Source organism: Haliotis rufescens, unplaced genomic scaffold (assembly GCF_023055435.1).
Source record: "Haliotis rufescens isolate VD_foot unplaced genomic scaffold, xgHalRufe1.0.p SCAF_2, whole genome shotgun sequence".
Classification (NCBI taxonomy): domain Eukaryota; kingdom Metazoa; phylum Mollusca; class Gastropoda; order Lepetellida; family Haliotidae; genus Haliotis; species Haliotis rufescens.
In genome coordinates this window covers 64,599,469-64,615,806 of record NW_025963890.1, presented here as the reverse complement: position 1 = coordinate 64,615,806, position 16,338 = coordinate 64,599,469, and the positions used below count along the sequence as shown (strand labels likewise).

Here is a 16,338-nt window from a genome sequence, read left to right as displayed (position 1 = left end):
CTCTGTACCAGTGTTTATGTAATAAACTGTATTTGTATTGTAACCTAGCATCCTATTCTGCTTGCATCCTGACTCGTAATTCATTACACCCTATCAATAGCCATTTTGTAGAACTGAATTAATAAATTTGATATTTTTAAACTCAACTGAGGGAAACAATTCCAAATCACAGCTCCCTTAGCAACCCAAACCATTAAGACCTTATTAAGATTTACCAAATTTGAGTCAAGAGGACATTTCGTAACCGCGGGCTTATACTGAAAACATGAATGCTATAGAGTACCTATGCTACACAGTAGCTGATAAGATCTCGTCTTCTATCACAACACCGTGAACATAGCGAGCATCACCACCACCCCTCCACAAACATACCACAGGCAACACTCAAATCTCACACATCACAGAACTCAACATGGAATTGTAAGTACTGTCAGTATTGATACAGCATTAATACCAGGAACTGAGGTATATCAATGAAAGACAATCCTTTGCATGGCCAGAAACCATCCCGGAATAAACCCAACTTCAAATAGTTGCACAATCCTGGCCCTTCTCTCAACAATGTAGCGTTTAGTTGATATCGGGTTCTTTTCTTGTTATGATAGTTCCGAATTAGTCACAACCCTACACTGTTGTTTCAACACCAAAGTTGATCATGATGAAAGCTGTTTCAATAGCAATGCTTGTCCAACTGTTGTTTCAACGCCAAAGCTGATCATGATGAAAGCTGTTTCAATAGCAATGCTTGTCCAAATTCACCTCTTCTGGTATAAAACCCCGAGAATATTATATACCCAAATCAACACACAGTTGATAAAAGTACAATATATGATATCTCTTGCCAGATCAACAAAATAGAATGTCTTTGCAATAGTTGTATGGCAAATAGTATGCTGGCCCTATGGAGCAGTGATATGGTAAATACGGTGTGGAGAGCTTGATATTGGACCACAACCCTGACCACTACCAAACTCAATCAGCCACCAGTCTCCTAATTCTTCAATCTTGTAACCGTCTCCATGGTTACACATTCCACGAAGCATCTTTCCAAAGTGCATACCGTACAGCTGCTTGTCCATTAGATAAAACATGATTGCATCTGCTATCATCTGTTTGATAATTGTAATAGTCACCAATTCAATGATTTCAAGAAACAGTCACAGTTTCATTGAATAATCTGAAGAACTTGATCAATCATGACATGTTTCTTATCAATAGTGACATACTTCTCATCATGAAGATGTTGACTGAAAGCTCTTCCTTGGGAAACACATGGCCTTAATGAGTTGACCCCGTTAAGGAAGAGCTAAACATTCAATCTGTCCATCGATGGTACATTCTTGAGAGTGCACATGATACTATCTTCAAGACAACATGTTTCCACTTGGGTGGCCCTGCAATACTTCATCTGTCTTAGAGCATGGTAGTGGTGGTGGCGGTGGTGGTGGTGGCAGTGGCGGTGGTGGTGGTGTGGTCAGGAGGGGTGACTGACTGCTATCACTACAAACTGGGCTCGGCACCAACGGCCACCCCATGTCCACTGCGGCCACATGTCATGTTTGTCACCTCATTCCACTGGTCAGTGTCAGGGTTGTAACATTCAACAGTTGACAGGAAATCATTGCCATCATAGCCACCTGAAAATAAATGGTACATTGAATTAAAGTTAAAGGTTACATTAACAAACAAAGATGGCAGCCTGTAAATAATAGTCTAAATCAGACAAACCAGTGATTGACATCATGAGCATCGATCCATGCAATTGGGATATGATGACATGCATCGACCAAGTCAGCAAGCCTGACCACCCAATACCGTTGGTCGCCTCCTATGACAAGCATGGATTGCTGAAGACCAACCTGTATCTTTACAGCCATAAACAAAACAAGACGAAATATATAGGCTAGAAATACACTGAAACAGTGGACAATGGACAGACAACTGATCTGGACTTCAGATGAGGTTAAGTTACATTTACTCCAAATCCAAATATTATTCCAAATTTCTATCAATATTCTTATGTAATTTCATTATAAATCTGTTTCATCTATGGAAGGAATTCTAAATAAAATTCATTCATTAATCAATGGTCAACATAGTAAAACACAGATAACATCAGAACAACTGTTGCACTCAAAAATAAAACCCTGTATACAACCCTAAGACACCTCTGGGGGCATGGCATGAAGTTGCCTTGTCAATTGGACCTGCATGAGTTACCTCCCCTTGTCTATCTTTATACCCCAGTGCTTGCTTGCTTGCTTACTAGTGAGTACGTGTATCATTATCATATTGTAGATAATATGTATGTTACACATAGTTGTATGTAAACCATGCATGAGGGCCAGAGGTGAGAAAAAGTTTATTGCAAGATGGGTGTGAATATACAAATACTGTTTTATTTGAATGACACTGGTTACATGACAATTTTTGGGTAGGGAGGGGACAGATTCTTTGTTTCTGGAATCTTGTTCACACACACACGTCCTGCAACTCACACACATGTCCTGAATCTCACACACATGTCCTGCAACTCACACATGTCCTGCATCTCACACACATGTCCTGCATCTGACACATGTCCTGCATCTCACACACATGTCCTGAATCTCACACACACGTCCTGCACCTCACACACACGTCCTGAATCTTACACACATGTCCTGCACCTCACACACATGTCCTGAATCTTACACACATGTCCTGCAACTCACACATGTCCTGCATCTCACACACATGTCCTGCATCTCACACACATGTCCTGCACCTCACACACATGTCCGGCATCTCAAACACAGAAATTAGCACTAGCCCACAAGCCTTGACAAGTTTTGTTAAACATTTTGGGGATATTGCTATATGTTATCACTAATCGGGATAGTAGACTTTCTTAGTTAATTGCAATCCCTGATTAATCCACAACTATGTAACACCAAGTTCTGCAGTTACCTAGAGCATAGAGTCTGTCGTTGATGACGGCCACACTGAGAGCACTCCGCGGGCTGTTCATGGGGGACACAAACTCCCATGTGTTGTTTTCTGTGTGGTACCGCTCCACAGACCTCAGTTGACAGGTGCTGTCGTACCCACCCACAGCATACACGTAGCAGTCCATAGCGATAACACCTGCAACAGGGACAGCATATTGATCCGTAAGAGAAAGTTGTTCCATGGTAGTCAACATAATGACATTAATACACAGCAGAATTAATCAAGACGAGAGCAGACAAACTGCTAATTGAAAGCTTGAGAATCCATGGTGTTGGTGCATGACAGCAATCAGGAAAGTCAGACAGCGATCATTGTTGGTTTTTCAAATAAACATGGGGTACTGCAGTGCTTGATACTGACCAAAAGTTGTCAGTGGTCCAAAGAACCAGAACCCCCCCAAAATGTATTGGTCCTTTTGGATCTCTAGTAGACACAATGATGCTTAGAGTTTAGACTCGATCTATCGCTGATTTTAAAAGTCATACAAACTTAAATTACTTTGTCCCCAAAATAACTAGACCACCGGACCACCATTTATTTAATTTTACTGATCCTTCAGAAAAAATACTAAACTCGGACCAGCGGGCCAGTGTTACTGTAAAGGTACTAGGGACCATTTTGACTCCAGAATTTTCATGGTGTATTTTAATATTGATATGTTTTTACAGCAGTATCAGCAATATTCTGGCTACATCACAACGACCTACAAACAAGTGAGTGGTCAATAGCCTGAACAATGTCCCATGTCGACAGGATACTACAACACTACAATCAGAGCCTGACAACCCGAAAAGAACCAATACCCATTTCAGTCTACACTTATGACAAGCATGAGGTACTAGTGATCTATAATTCCCAGTATATTAATAAGCAAGATAGCATTTTTGACAAGTGAAAAATATCAACCACTCACCAGCTCCACTTCTCATGGTATTCATCGGGGCCACAAAATGCCACTCATCCTTTTCGGGGTCATAACATTCCACGTTCTTCAGACGATTTTGTCCATCATATCCCCCAACTGCAAACAGCAGCCGGTTGACCACTGCACATCCCACACCAATACGGTTGGTGGACATGGTCGATACCATTGTCCAGCAGTCTAGTTCAGGGTCATATCTAAAAAAAGATGATTTAAACTTTAATTTGGGGATGTTTTTGACATGTTTGATGCAGTTGGTGCAGTGTTTAATAAACAGAAATCTTTAGCAAATTATCTTCAGAGTATATGAGACTATTCTTGTAGTGTTATTGTATTATTACCAAACAATATTTTTGCTTCAAGTCTGTGGTATACTAGCATGCTGCATTAAAATGGTTGTATTTGTCTTTTAATTTTTATTAACACATTGTCCAAAAGACGTCAATGACTTTTAAAGTTGCAGTCAATACTAATATCATAATGCCGAGTCCCACAATAAAATACCCCTAACAAAAGTGTTTCATATTCACATACTACTCAAAAGAAGTTAAAGAACAGCCAATTCTTTCATATTACTACAGTTAATCTGTAACACCAATGCAGAATTGGGTGTTCTTTAACTTCTTTTGAGTAGTATATTTTTAATCGGCGTACTTACTTTTCAGCAGACTTATGGTGAGTTTGTCCTTGAGAGCCTCCAACTGCGTAGATCATTCCATCAATCACTCCTACACCCACACGATTCCTGGGGACAGTCATCGGTGACCGTGGTGTCCACACATTCCTCATGGGATCATACATGTCTAACGTGTTGGAGTCCATGTTGCCATCAGGGGAGTTGTTCCTCCCTCCAACCACGTACAGAGCTCCCCGAACTAAACACGCGCTGAGTCCGCTCCGAGGGGTTGGCAAATCAGGAAGACGATGCCATTGATTTGACTTTGGGTTATAGCACTCAAAATTACTTAGGGACTGTCGAAGATAACCACCAGCACAAAAGATAACAAGTGGAGCACAAGGTAATCGAGGCTTTTCGGGACATTTTTCATGAAGTTTGAGCTTTCGAAGTTTATCATTCAGGGTCTGTAGACATTGCGGCATCTTTTTGAGAATATGACAGTCTTTGAGCTGTTGTTCTAAGAAACATGGAGACAGGAACTGAACCCTCACTGCCGCTAAGAGACTTTCCAACTTGCCGAGACGTTTTTCCGTGTCTGATTCTACCCATCGAATCACTGCCTGGAACACTTCAGACTCACAGCGGATATTCAATTCATCTTGCTTGATGAGCATTATCATTTGGCAAGGACTCAGCATGAGGAATTCGTCACACTTGATAACTTCACAGAAGTGTTTGTAAATATATGTTCTTGCTTTCGTTTCAAGCTCTGGACAGCCATGTTCGCTTGCAAAGTCAGCAATACCGATACAGTTACTAGGGTCGAGCTGATGCTCAAGGAAAACACTACAAGCCTCAACGACATGCGTCATCTGAAACATGGTGGCAGCTGGAAGAAGATAACAAACGTTCATTTCGTTGATGTGTATTTCAGCAGTATATGCAAACTCCACAAGAACAGCTAGCGTACATGGCGATATACCGTGCAGCGGAATAGACGACATTTCCTCCTCCCTCATCCCGCCAGTAAACATGGCACGGAAATACGGGCTAGCCGCAGCTAACACTATTTTATGAGCCATTAGCTTCTCTTCTCCGACAATTAGTGTTACATCACATAATTTCTTAGTCCGGCGGAGGATGCTCATAATTTCTAACGCCTCTTTTGGGTGCTTCATAATTGTAAAGTTCATACTGCCGTCCGGCGGGGTGTCTGTGATCTGTGGCTTCGGACGGTAGCATGATGAAGGTATAGATGCCGCCATTTTGATCTTCTTACTCTTGCTCCCTTCTACAAGTGGCTGAGCTGCTTGTTGAAGATTCTTAGAATTAGCGTCATCTTGACCTGGAATAAATAATGAATGGAATAAGTTTGAGGACAAGTTATGAAACTTAACAGAACTTGAGAAATTTGTGACTTTGTAAAATTCATTCTGAATTCAGTGAGTAACTCATGAACGCTTACATTACCAAACTGAGACTTAAGCCACTGGTCCCAGTCGAGTAAAATTCTGATTGGTCTAGTTGGTTGGTTGGTTGTTTAACGCCGCACTCAGCAATATTCCAGCTATATGACGGCGGTCTGTAAATAATAGAGTCTTGACCAGACAATCCAGTGATTATTATCATGAGCATCGATCCACGCAATTGGGATCGATGACATGTATCAACCAAGTCAGCGAGCCTGACCACCCGATCCCGTTAGTCGACTTTTACGACAAGCATGGGTTGCTGAAGACCTATTCTACCCCGGAATCTTTATGGGTCGATTGGTCTAGTAAGCCCAGCTTATAATTGTACACATATTAACACAAAATTCTACTGAAAATGATGCTAAGAGCCAAGTTCAGGCTAGTAGACTCACATGTTTTTGGCACAGACTGCATTAGTGACATTACACACATCACACATTAAGCACGACATGGCTGATTCCATTTAAACCTACCACATTCCACCAATGTCAGAATAAATTGTTTGATAGGCATTGCTTAGAAGTTGACGTATGACAAGATAGACACAATTTTATGGATAACAACTTCTTTAATACTGTGAAAAGCGACTTTTCAGTATAGATCCTTACACCGTTGTCAAGCAAGGACAACCTTGAGTCTATCTTATAATGTCAGAATAGCAAGAAAAGACGACAACATGTCTCAATACGCTAAAAACAGAAGTCACATACAATGTGACAATTCTCATTACATACACAAGCTATAGTCATATTAAAAAAGACACTTCATTTCCTGTTAGACAAACCTGTCCAATATAATATATACATTCTTCATGAAGCAGTTCAAAGAATATTGACTGCCCCACATTTCATCCTAATGATGCAGGCTTGCCCGATACAGGACACACTAACCCATACCTCAGTCACACAATGACAAAAGTCAGTCGATATTCGGATAATTGGTCAACAGAGCAATAATTTACCTTCACCACTACCCAAGCTCAGATGATTGAAGTATACACCTACACAAATATCAGACAAAAAGTACATGTAGACAAAAGAACAGACGGAAGAAACAGAATTGTGCACTGTCATTTTCTTTCAAACGTACATGACACTACGCTATTTATGTGACACTATTTTTAGACGTGCTTAAGGAAGTAATATCGTTTGTACCTGATCATGAGAATAACGGATTTCGACACCTGGTAGACAGGTAAACCCAGGCAGTTTGCTTTAGTCACAGGACACACGCTTTACATGCTTAACAAACAGCAACAACTGTCACATTCTAGGTTTGAAGCTTATCTTAAGGATTTCAATGCTAACCCCCCTATTTGAAACATGTTCCCGACAATAGAACAAGACAATGTTATACAAAGATGTACAGGTCATGACTGATACTGCTCAAAAGAAGTTAAAGAACACCCATGTGATGACAGATTAACTATAGTAACATGAAAGAATCTGGTGTTCCTTCCTTATTTTGAGTAGTATACATTGTGATTACTTCAAAGCTTGTATCGCTATAGTCCTTCATCTTTACTGATGATGGATGACGTTTGACACTGCAGGGTCTTGTATACACTACGTCCCTTCATCCGTATATTGACAATGGATGACGTACAGAACCGTGAAATCTTTCAAAGACAGTATTGATTGTATATAACGATTATTGTGATATTTGCTATTAATATTGTGATACATGGCCAGATAAAAATGTCGGTAAAAAGATACCTAACTACAGGGACAAATACAGCTATGACTTCCAAATAATCTGACAGTACTGCAAATAATTATTAGTTATTCTGGGCCAGGAGCATACAAACACTCACACAGTCATGAAGAAAGAGACATGTTATTAGAGGCTGTAGAAGTAGCTGTAGGGCTCACTATTGGGGCTACTTTCACTACTGCGATTGTATTGCAATAGTAGTGAACCATCTTTAAGGCTTGATAATTATATTAATCAATGTAAGAGAAATCAACAAAGTATTGAATGGAAGCCATGCTCATAACAGGTGTTTCTATTAAAGGGGGCACGGGTTGCCTAGTCGTCTAAGTTGCATCTCGAGCACGTCAGAAATCTATGATCGTGGGTTCGAATCCTGGGTTGACTCGATTATGTTACTACTACTAGGTTTGTCCGCACCACGCTCATGGGTTTCACCAAAGCGGTAAACATCTGAGACCTGGATCACTTTGGGCTTTCCTCCCACATTCTCCATGTGATCTCGTAACACCTTGTCATAAACTTCTCATCACCCAGGAAGGAGAAAAATGAAATAACTTTAAAACCAAAATGTATAACGAAAGATAACACACATAGATATATTTCTAGATTGACCTGCAAGTGCTGTAAGTACAGCATGATATCAGTAAAAATTCCCACATCTGACATTTGTATATAGTTCAACATCCCGATACATTTCATCACATAGTTGATAAGTTTCAGAAATACTGCCTACCCTTCAACATTTAACCCCCAGTCTAAACATACATTCCGTCCTTATCACAGCAGCACAATTATACTTATTTTAGAAGTTACCTCACATAAAACGGTGTCAAATTAAAACTATTCACAAATTAAAAAATGTGTAAATACCTTCGTCATGCTAGGCAAGAGACAAATGTCTTTAGTCACAGTTAGCAAGCACATCCTATCACAATAAATGGAGAGATAAGGCACGTAGACAGCCCAAATCTCTGTCAACCTTCAGAAGTCACTCGGCTGTAATGTTCAGTCACGTCTTTCCCCGAAGCATACATGCAAGTATCAAACTATTATATTTTCTAAACGATCCCTAAACCGGGATCACAAAGGCTTGACTCACTTCAAGTGTCACTTGAGTCCGAGTCTGTAATGACATCAGTATGTGTAATGATAAAGTGGGTTAACAGTTCACTAGTGCATGGCCTTTGACAGTGGCTACCTATCATAACCACTGGCTTCAGTCCCTGGCCTTCTGCTGTTGTCTATCAGACAGCCTGACCTTAACATTCAGGTGCTTCAAATTGGACACCCTTTCTTATTTCCTGGCTGAGTGAAGCACTATAGAGGGGTAAAGATGATTCCTTGTGATACCTGTCCCCTACAAGCCTGGTCAACAATAATAGAACAATATAGTCATATAGTTTAATATTTAATTATTTTTTTTAACCTGTCCATGTTATCTAATTTAAATTATTTTATTTAACATTCACATCCTACAAAATCAACAGTACCTTTGTCAGCATTAGAAATTAGCGCTAGTCCTGTAGTCCTTTCCAAACTGCCCAATAGTTAAGGTATCCTAAGGATTAGTAGAAATTTGCCATTTTTAAGGCTTTCACTATATGTTATCATTATAAGGACTAGTGGACTAAAACTGTTAGTTTCTATAACTGTGTGTATCACAATTCATTTCTTACATACTGTGTTGCCAAATTAATACAACACTATAATATGTGTGCTGGCGATTCGGTTCCTCACTCTGGCAGTGTGGGTTCAAATCGCGGACAGGACTCAATCCCAAAAAGTACGAGAATCTGTACTTTACTTAGAAAGTGTTATCAGAAATATAACATTTGTTATAAATATAACACTAGCCCACCAACAATTCTTTTAGAAAGAAAGTAAAATAGAATAACGCTGTACATCATATTCAGTTGTCAAGTAGACCTGTAAACACATAAACAAATGGACATGACAACCGTGTTCTTACTTGACAGCCTCTACAGCAGGCTCTTATATTCAATAGACATATTTCTGTGACAAGGACAGATATTGATGTATCAGTTGACTTGTCCTGAAACACACAACCATGTCTCAGAGGCCTTGACCAACTGACCTCTTGGACCTGGGCTTAGTGTCCCATTGGGGAATGTTTACTCAATGTTAACTTGACACAAACCTTGTGTGGTATCAGATATTATTATCGGTTCATAATTCCACTTGCAGTGTTAGAAATTAAGGGATGTCCAGACTTCTTGAGGTTTTCTGTTATTAATTCATCCAGAGTTTCTGTAAATCTTTATATTTTAACATTAGGGTTAAGACAAGGGTCCCTTGACTTCTATTATTTGAACATATCTTCAGCGTTAGAAATTGGCACAAGTCCTGTAGTCCTTACCAAACTGCCCCATAGTAAAGGTATCCTGAGGACTAGTAGAAATTGGCCCATTTTAAGGTTTTGCTATATGTTATCATTGTAAGGACTAGTGGACAAAAACTGTTAGTTTCTAACCCTGATTTTAGTATAGGTCTAAGAGCATGAAAACAAAAAGGTAAAAAATTATCTTTGAATCATCCTTTTATCCTTTAACAAAAAAAACCCCCAAAAACAGTAAGAGAATAGAATCAAACTCCTTTGCAAAAAGCAATTGCAAATATAGCTGTTATAGCTGAGTGATCATAAATAGATTATTGTCTATCTTTAGAAAGACAGTATTTCAGGAGATACAAGATACGATCTTAAGGCTGAAAAACAGGAACTTCAACTATCTAAAATGACATCCAGGATCTTTGACAAACTGCCCCTGGTTAAACTGTATAACTTACAATAGAAATAACTGTTTTCAAAAAGCCATAAATAAAGATAGCTATAATTTGAGATGTGTATCTGACAGAAAATGTTAGATTCATACCACTGGTCAAAATCCAAGAATAACTACTTGTCTGTCTGCCCACCATTTTGTTTTGAATGTACTTTGTACAAAGGGGGAATTCATAGTTAGCTTTGTCTTTACTTTGTACAAGGGGGAATTCATAGTTAGCTTTGTCTTTACTTTGTACAAGGGGGAATTCACAGTTAGCTTTGTCTTAACTTTGTACAAGGGGGAATTAACAGTTAGCTTTGTCTTTATGTTGTACAAGGGGGAATTAACAGTTAGCTTTGTCTTTACTTTGTACAAGGGGGAATTCATAGTTAGCTTTGTCTTTACTTTGTACAAGGGGGAATTAACAGTTAGCTTTGTCTTTACTTTGTACAAGGGGGAATTCATAGTTAGCTTTGTCTTTACTTTGTACAAGGGGGAATTCATAGTTAGCTTTGTCTTTACTTTGTACAAGGGGGAATTCATAGTTAGCTTTGTCTTTACTTTGTACAAGGGGGAATTAACAGTTAGCTTTGTCTTTACTTTGTACAAGGGGGAATTCATAGTTAGCTTCGTCCTAATGTGAAGAACAGACTTTCACTTTGTGTGACTATCTTACATTCTGAGCCTCCATAGTGTGGGATTCTTTGTCAACAAGTGGCTTACAATCACCACTTTAAATGGTTATAGGTTATAGATAACTTGCTTCTGTAACATATCCAGTTCATTTCTTCTGAGTATGTGAGTCTCTAGTTTATTGTCGACTGACCTCATAACTTACAGCTGAACATAATGTTATGAGGGACTCTACAAATATAGCCAGGTGTTATTTATTACATTGGAAATAAAAAGAAGTGCTGCAATCAAAACACTGAGAGAGTGTCTCCTTATCTCCCACGGAAATAGGAATACAATATTCCATAAGGCTGTCTTTACTTCCAGCAATATGAACCTAATGTTTTGAGAGACTGATTGTAGGTCCAGTTGTATTATAGTACTGTTGAAAATGTTAGAAAAATGCCCCCCTCCCGTTAAAACAAGATAGACTGCTGCTATTGAAACATCAAGTAACTACTGATCTACCTACCTGTGGTTTGAAGTATTTCAGTCACAAGAAGTCCTATCGACAATTGTACAGGAGAAAAATTCAAGCAGAAACAGCAAGTTCAGATTCATGTCCAATGAGGAAAGTAGGAAACGGACTATAGAAATATGGACATGCAAGTTTGTACTAATCATAATTATGGCTGTTATGATTCACTTGAGTATTCGGTAAATCGAACCGTATCCATTCATGAATTGAATTCATTATTCGTGGCCACTTGAATCGAATATTTATGTATATGCAAGCATGTGCATTTACATAAAAATATTGATAAGAACACATTATATGTATAGATTTCTTCAAAAGACAACACTCTTATACTATATAATTTGACAGTAATGTGGTCACTGGTCATTGTCGCATTTGAGCAGATACTAGTACCTAGAGAAGTGCAGTATATAAATGTATAATATATTAATAATTTACAAACCATGTCAAATAATTTATGTTGTTATTGCTTCACTGAATAACAAATAATACATCAGCTGCCGACTTGTTACTGTATTCGTGAATTAATATTTTTATTCGTTACCTTCGCGATACGAATCGTATTGGCCTCATAGTGTATTTGTTGCAGCCTTAATCATAATAATGTAGTCTGCGAATGGACGGGCCGGTGTGAGGTCATCACTCGGGGCTGGTGTTACGTAAATACCACAGGCTATAGGCCGTTTCATACATGCATGATAACACGGTAAGTTTATCATAGTGTCACCTGTAAAAGTGTCACTGTATCAGTTAGGATAGGCTATATTAGGTAGACTTGTGTTATTTTGATATATGCTATTTTCATAGCTTTATTTCATAATTTGTATTCAATAAATGAAGCCAGAAAGCATTTTTCGAGCATTTCGACAGTACTTTAGTAATACAAAGTTCAAAGATCAACAACAATAGCAACCAACAACAACATAACTATAACGTACAAGTTTCAGTGTCACAGAAGCACAAAACCAAACCCCATCCTCCACGCCCCATCCCCCAACCTCAAAAACTGATATTCCCAAAAGTTTACAAAGTCTATCTGTCATCTCACATTTGAAACACAACAAAGACTCAAAAGAGACAGAACCCTAAGGAAAAAAGTAGAAAACAAAATAACATTCCAGTGACAGTAACGTCGACCACATGTTCTCAACACTGAAATCACACAGCAACAACTCCAAAATGTGGATCACACATGCTTTCAAAACCATCATCCCAAACACCAGTTCCAATACCACAAATCTATAGTTCTCATGATCGTTAAATGTTTTAGTTTAAGTCATCACAAACTAAACACTGACCTTACATCGTATGGAAGACAAAAATCCAAAAATGGGAATCCCAGGGACATATCCACCATTAAGACATCCTCCCGATCTATGTCATCCCTCCCTATTTCTAGTCCCATCATCTTCACGACACTCCTCAAAATATACTGGTTGAAATGGTCTCTTACGTCAATGTGGCTCACAATACACTTAATCCAACCTGATCTTTTGTTCCCCTCAATGCCTGAATGGGCACACTGTGTAGATCTCAAATATACCTACTGACTGCCACATCAATAGTCACATGGCTTTCCTACCTACACCGCTCATTCAATTTCAGTCAAGCTGAACAAGTAGCACACGGGTGGAAAAAATGAAAAGTCGCAACTTTTCTGGCAGGTTTAATAGCTGAGAACTAACGAGAGACATTTCGTATTGTCAAGGAGGTGATAAAAGTGTAATTCTCTATCAAAATGGTTCCCTATGTCCATATATTGGTTGGGTGGACAAAGTGATGGTTATTAATCGGCACTACATATGGTGCATCGTTTGAAATCACATACCGTATTCGACGTAATAACCGTCCAGGGCTCTCAAAATTAGAAAAAGGGGGCCCTTATTAGATTATTATTTTGGTGAAAAACAACAACAACAAAACAGAGTGGAAAGACAAATTTCATGGTTTATGCTGACAGCCTGAATGTTTATGTACGACAGATATATTTTTCCAGAATTTAATTGCCCATAATTAAGGGTGCATATAACACACGAGTGCGTATTATACGCGAATAAATAAGTCTTGTGTACATTGATCAATCAGAAGGGGTGCTTATTGGGATTGTTCACTGGCCAACATATCAGCAAATGTAGCCGTGGGCACTTATTAGAGCAGGGCGCTTATTATGTTGAATACAGTACTCATAATTCTATTTTCTAAGGCTTAAAATCCACCCGAGCTGAAAGAATGTCCCATTCGGTAGTTTATTTGTACTGACATGATGAGGACTGTGTCACCCCAACCAGTATGGAAGATGGGAAAGTGTGATGCTTCACATAGATTACGTTCATGCATTGCCTTGCATTATGGGCGAGGTCAGTGGTGCATGACTGAAGTGTCATGACTTGATACTTACACTCTGCGTAACACGGCTTATGTGGGTTATGTCCTCGCCTAAACCACACACGACAACAGCAGACCTCTGTCTGAACTATTAACTCTGGTTATTACAAATATTGTGAGGATCATTTGGTCCTGTTGAAAATACGCAGTTAGGTCTAACCCATTCTGTTGATTATGCCTACACCTGTAACACCTGTCACACCTGTAATGTCCTGTGACTATTGGGCAGTTTGGCAAGGTCTACCAGGCAGGACTAGTGCCAATTTCTAACGCAGTTAACAGCAAACATCAACAGCATGCCTAAATACGGCCTTAACATTTCCAGAATAGAATATACATGTTCATGTAAACCCCAAAATCTGTTCCTGATTTTATGAAAAGGCTAATTATTTACCTATAAAATTACTCACAGTAAATACACCTACCTGCCAAAATTGTAACAGAATTAAAAGAATAATCTTTACCACCCGTAATAGATGTTAATGGAAAAAGCATTTTTCAATTCTGTAAGCATGACACCCAGACATCAACCCTGAAATTAACACTTCATGAGCAAAAATGATTTCTTAAAAATAAACTTCTTAACCCACTAAATAAAGACTGCGACTTTGGTCTGAAGCAAGAGTCTAATCAATTTTTGTTCGGTCTAATAAGCTCAGCTAAAACAGTCCACATAACAACACTCTATTCTACTGAAACGTATGCTGAGAGTAGTGTTAGAAATTGGCACTAATCCTGTGGTCCTTGTCAAACTGCCCAATAGTTAAGGTATCATAAGGACTAGTAGAAATTTGCCATTTTTAAGGGTTTTGCTATATGTTTTCATTATAAGGACTAGTGGACTGAAAGCGTTACTTTCTACCACTGTGTAACAGTAAGAGTCGAGTAAGAGTCAAGTTTGGTAAAGTAGTCTCAAACTCAAAAGTGTTTCGCACAGATTGAATAAGTAATAAAATTATACACTATCCAAACTGCTTCCTACCACAATGTAGCTGCAACATTGGCAAACCCAACTCACTGGCAGTCTCCAAACAGGACATCTAGTCCTTAGAATGTGGCTCCATCAGCAGCTACTAGTCAGAGAACTAACCTTCTACTTCTACATAACACCGTCATACCAGAGTGGGTGTCGGCAATATACAATGTGTAGAATCTGACCCAAAATGAAGAGCACTCGGTGACTGACCCCCATAGGTTAGAACACTTCACCTTTGTCATGTCAACATCTGGCACTGACTGACTAAAGGCTGAAGTGTCAAGTACAGTTTGTTTTTTACAAATATACTGATTGAAAGAAATAAGGGAACAGCAAAATGCAGATGATGATGTTGGGTATAACATTTTGTTATACCCCGATAGAAATCAATATTGTACAGCAATGTACCAGTAGTGAACACAGGAGGTACTAGTGTTTCCATTAGTAACTTATCTTGTTGATTCAAAGCATTTGTTCTCAACATTTATCTACAATATTTCTGTTTGTTCATTTAAATAAGTATAGATAATTCACTGGAAACTGAATTTATTTTACAAATAAAAAAAAAATAAAAAAATAAAAAAAATTTAAAAAGAAAGAAAAAAACAACACCTTCTGAAAACGAACTACCAGGAAGTAAGGTTCTGAGGGGGGGAGAGAACCTATAACTTGCACAGATTTATTTTTGGCCATTAACTTAGCAAATTAAAGTCAGATATAAATAAAAATACACATATATTGATTTAATATTCAAATTGTAGAACATGTATGAATAACAAGAAGATTTTGAGCATACCCAAACTACTGTCCATAATCAACTGTAAACCATTTGAATAAATATAAGTTTGAGAATCTAACTCAAGTAAGATTGTTACAAGGAGTCAAGATGGTGTTACAGTGTATACAGTCAAGTGGGTGGACAAGTGGCAATGTACCTACCACACCCATGTACGTACTACCTGAAGTTAGTCAGTGAATACGGACATCCCACCTTCCGCAATGAGCACTCCAGACAAGAGCAATGCACCCAGTCTTAACACACAATACACAATCTTAAAAATTGACCTGTCATAAATAATGTAATTGTTTCATTAACACAAATCACCAAAGAGTACGTCACGAGATTAGTACACCTAGGTTATACATGTGTATATATAGCGAGGAATCAGCCAATCACCAATGACATGACACACTGATAATCACTTTCCTGTAATGCTTGTCATTTGAATCACCTGGGGATGGCTGTCATTGGTAATCATATCGGAATATTTGATATGACCACAAGTCATTAACAAGTAAACATTATCCTATAAAACAATACCAATTT

General features: G+C 38.6%; 1 protein-coding gene across 10 annotated transcripts in view; it reads right to left on the bottom strand.

The window, feature by feature from the left end:
* Nucleotides 1-578: 578 nt before the first annotated feature.
* LOC124116720 (kelch-like ECH-associated protein 1) overlaps nucleotides 579-16,338 on the bottom strand; it is a 63,851-nt gene continuing 48,091 nt past the window's right edge. For 8 of the 10 annotated variants that reach the window (XM_046478165.2, XM_046478170.2, XM_046478167.2 and 5 more), the window contains 4 exons: nucleotides 4,572-5,877; nucleotides 3,905-4,110; nucleotides 2,950-3,126; nucleotides 579-1,637 (listed from right to left, as the gene is read on the bottom strand). In XM_046478165.2, coding sequence (XP_046334121.1) covers nucleotides 1,501-1,637; nucleotides 2,950-3,126; nucleotides 3,905-4,110; nucleotides 4,572-5,877 — 1,826 coding nt within the window. In that variant the 3' untranslated portion in view covers nucleotides 579-1,500. Of the gene's footprint in view, nucleotides 1,638-2,949; nucleotides 3,127-3,904; nucleotides 4,111-4,571; nucleotides 5,878-12,948; nucleotides 13,093-16,338 lie in introns of those variants that run through there. The other 2 variants (XM_046478169.2, XM_046478171.2) reach the window with 2 other exon arrangements.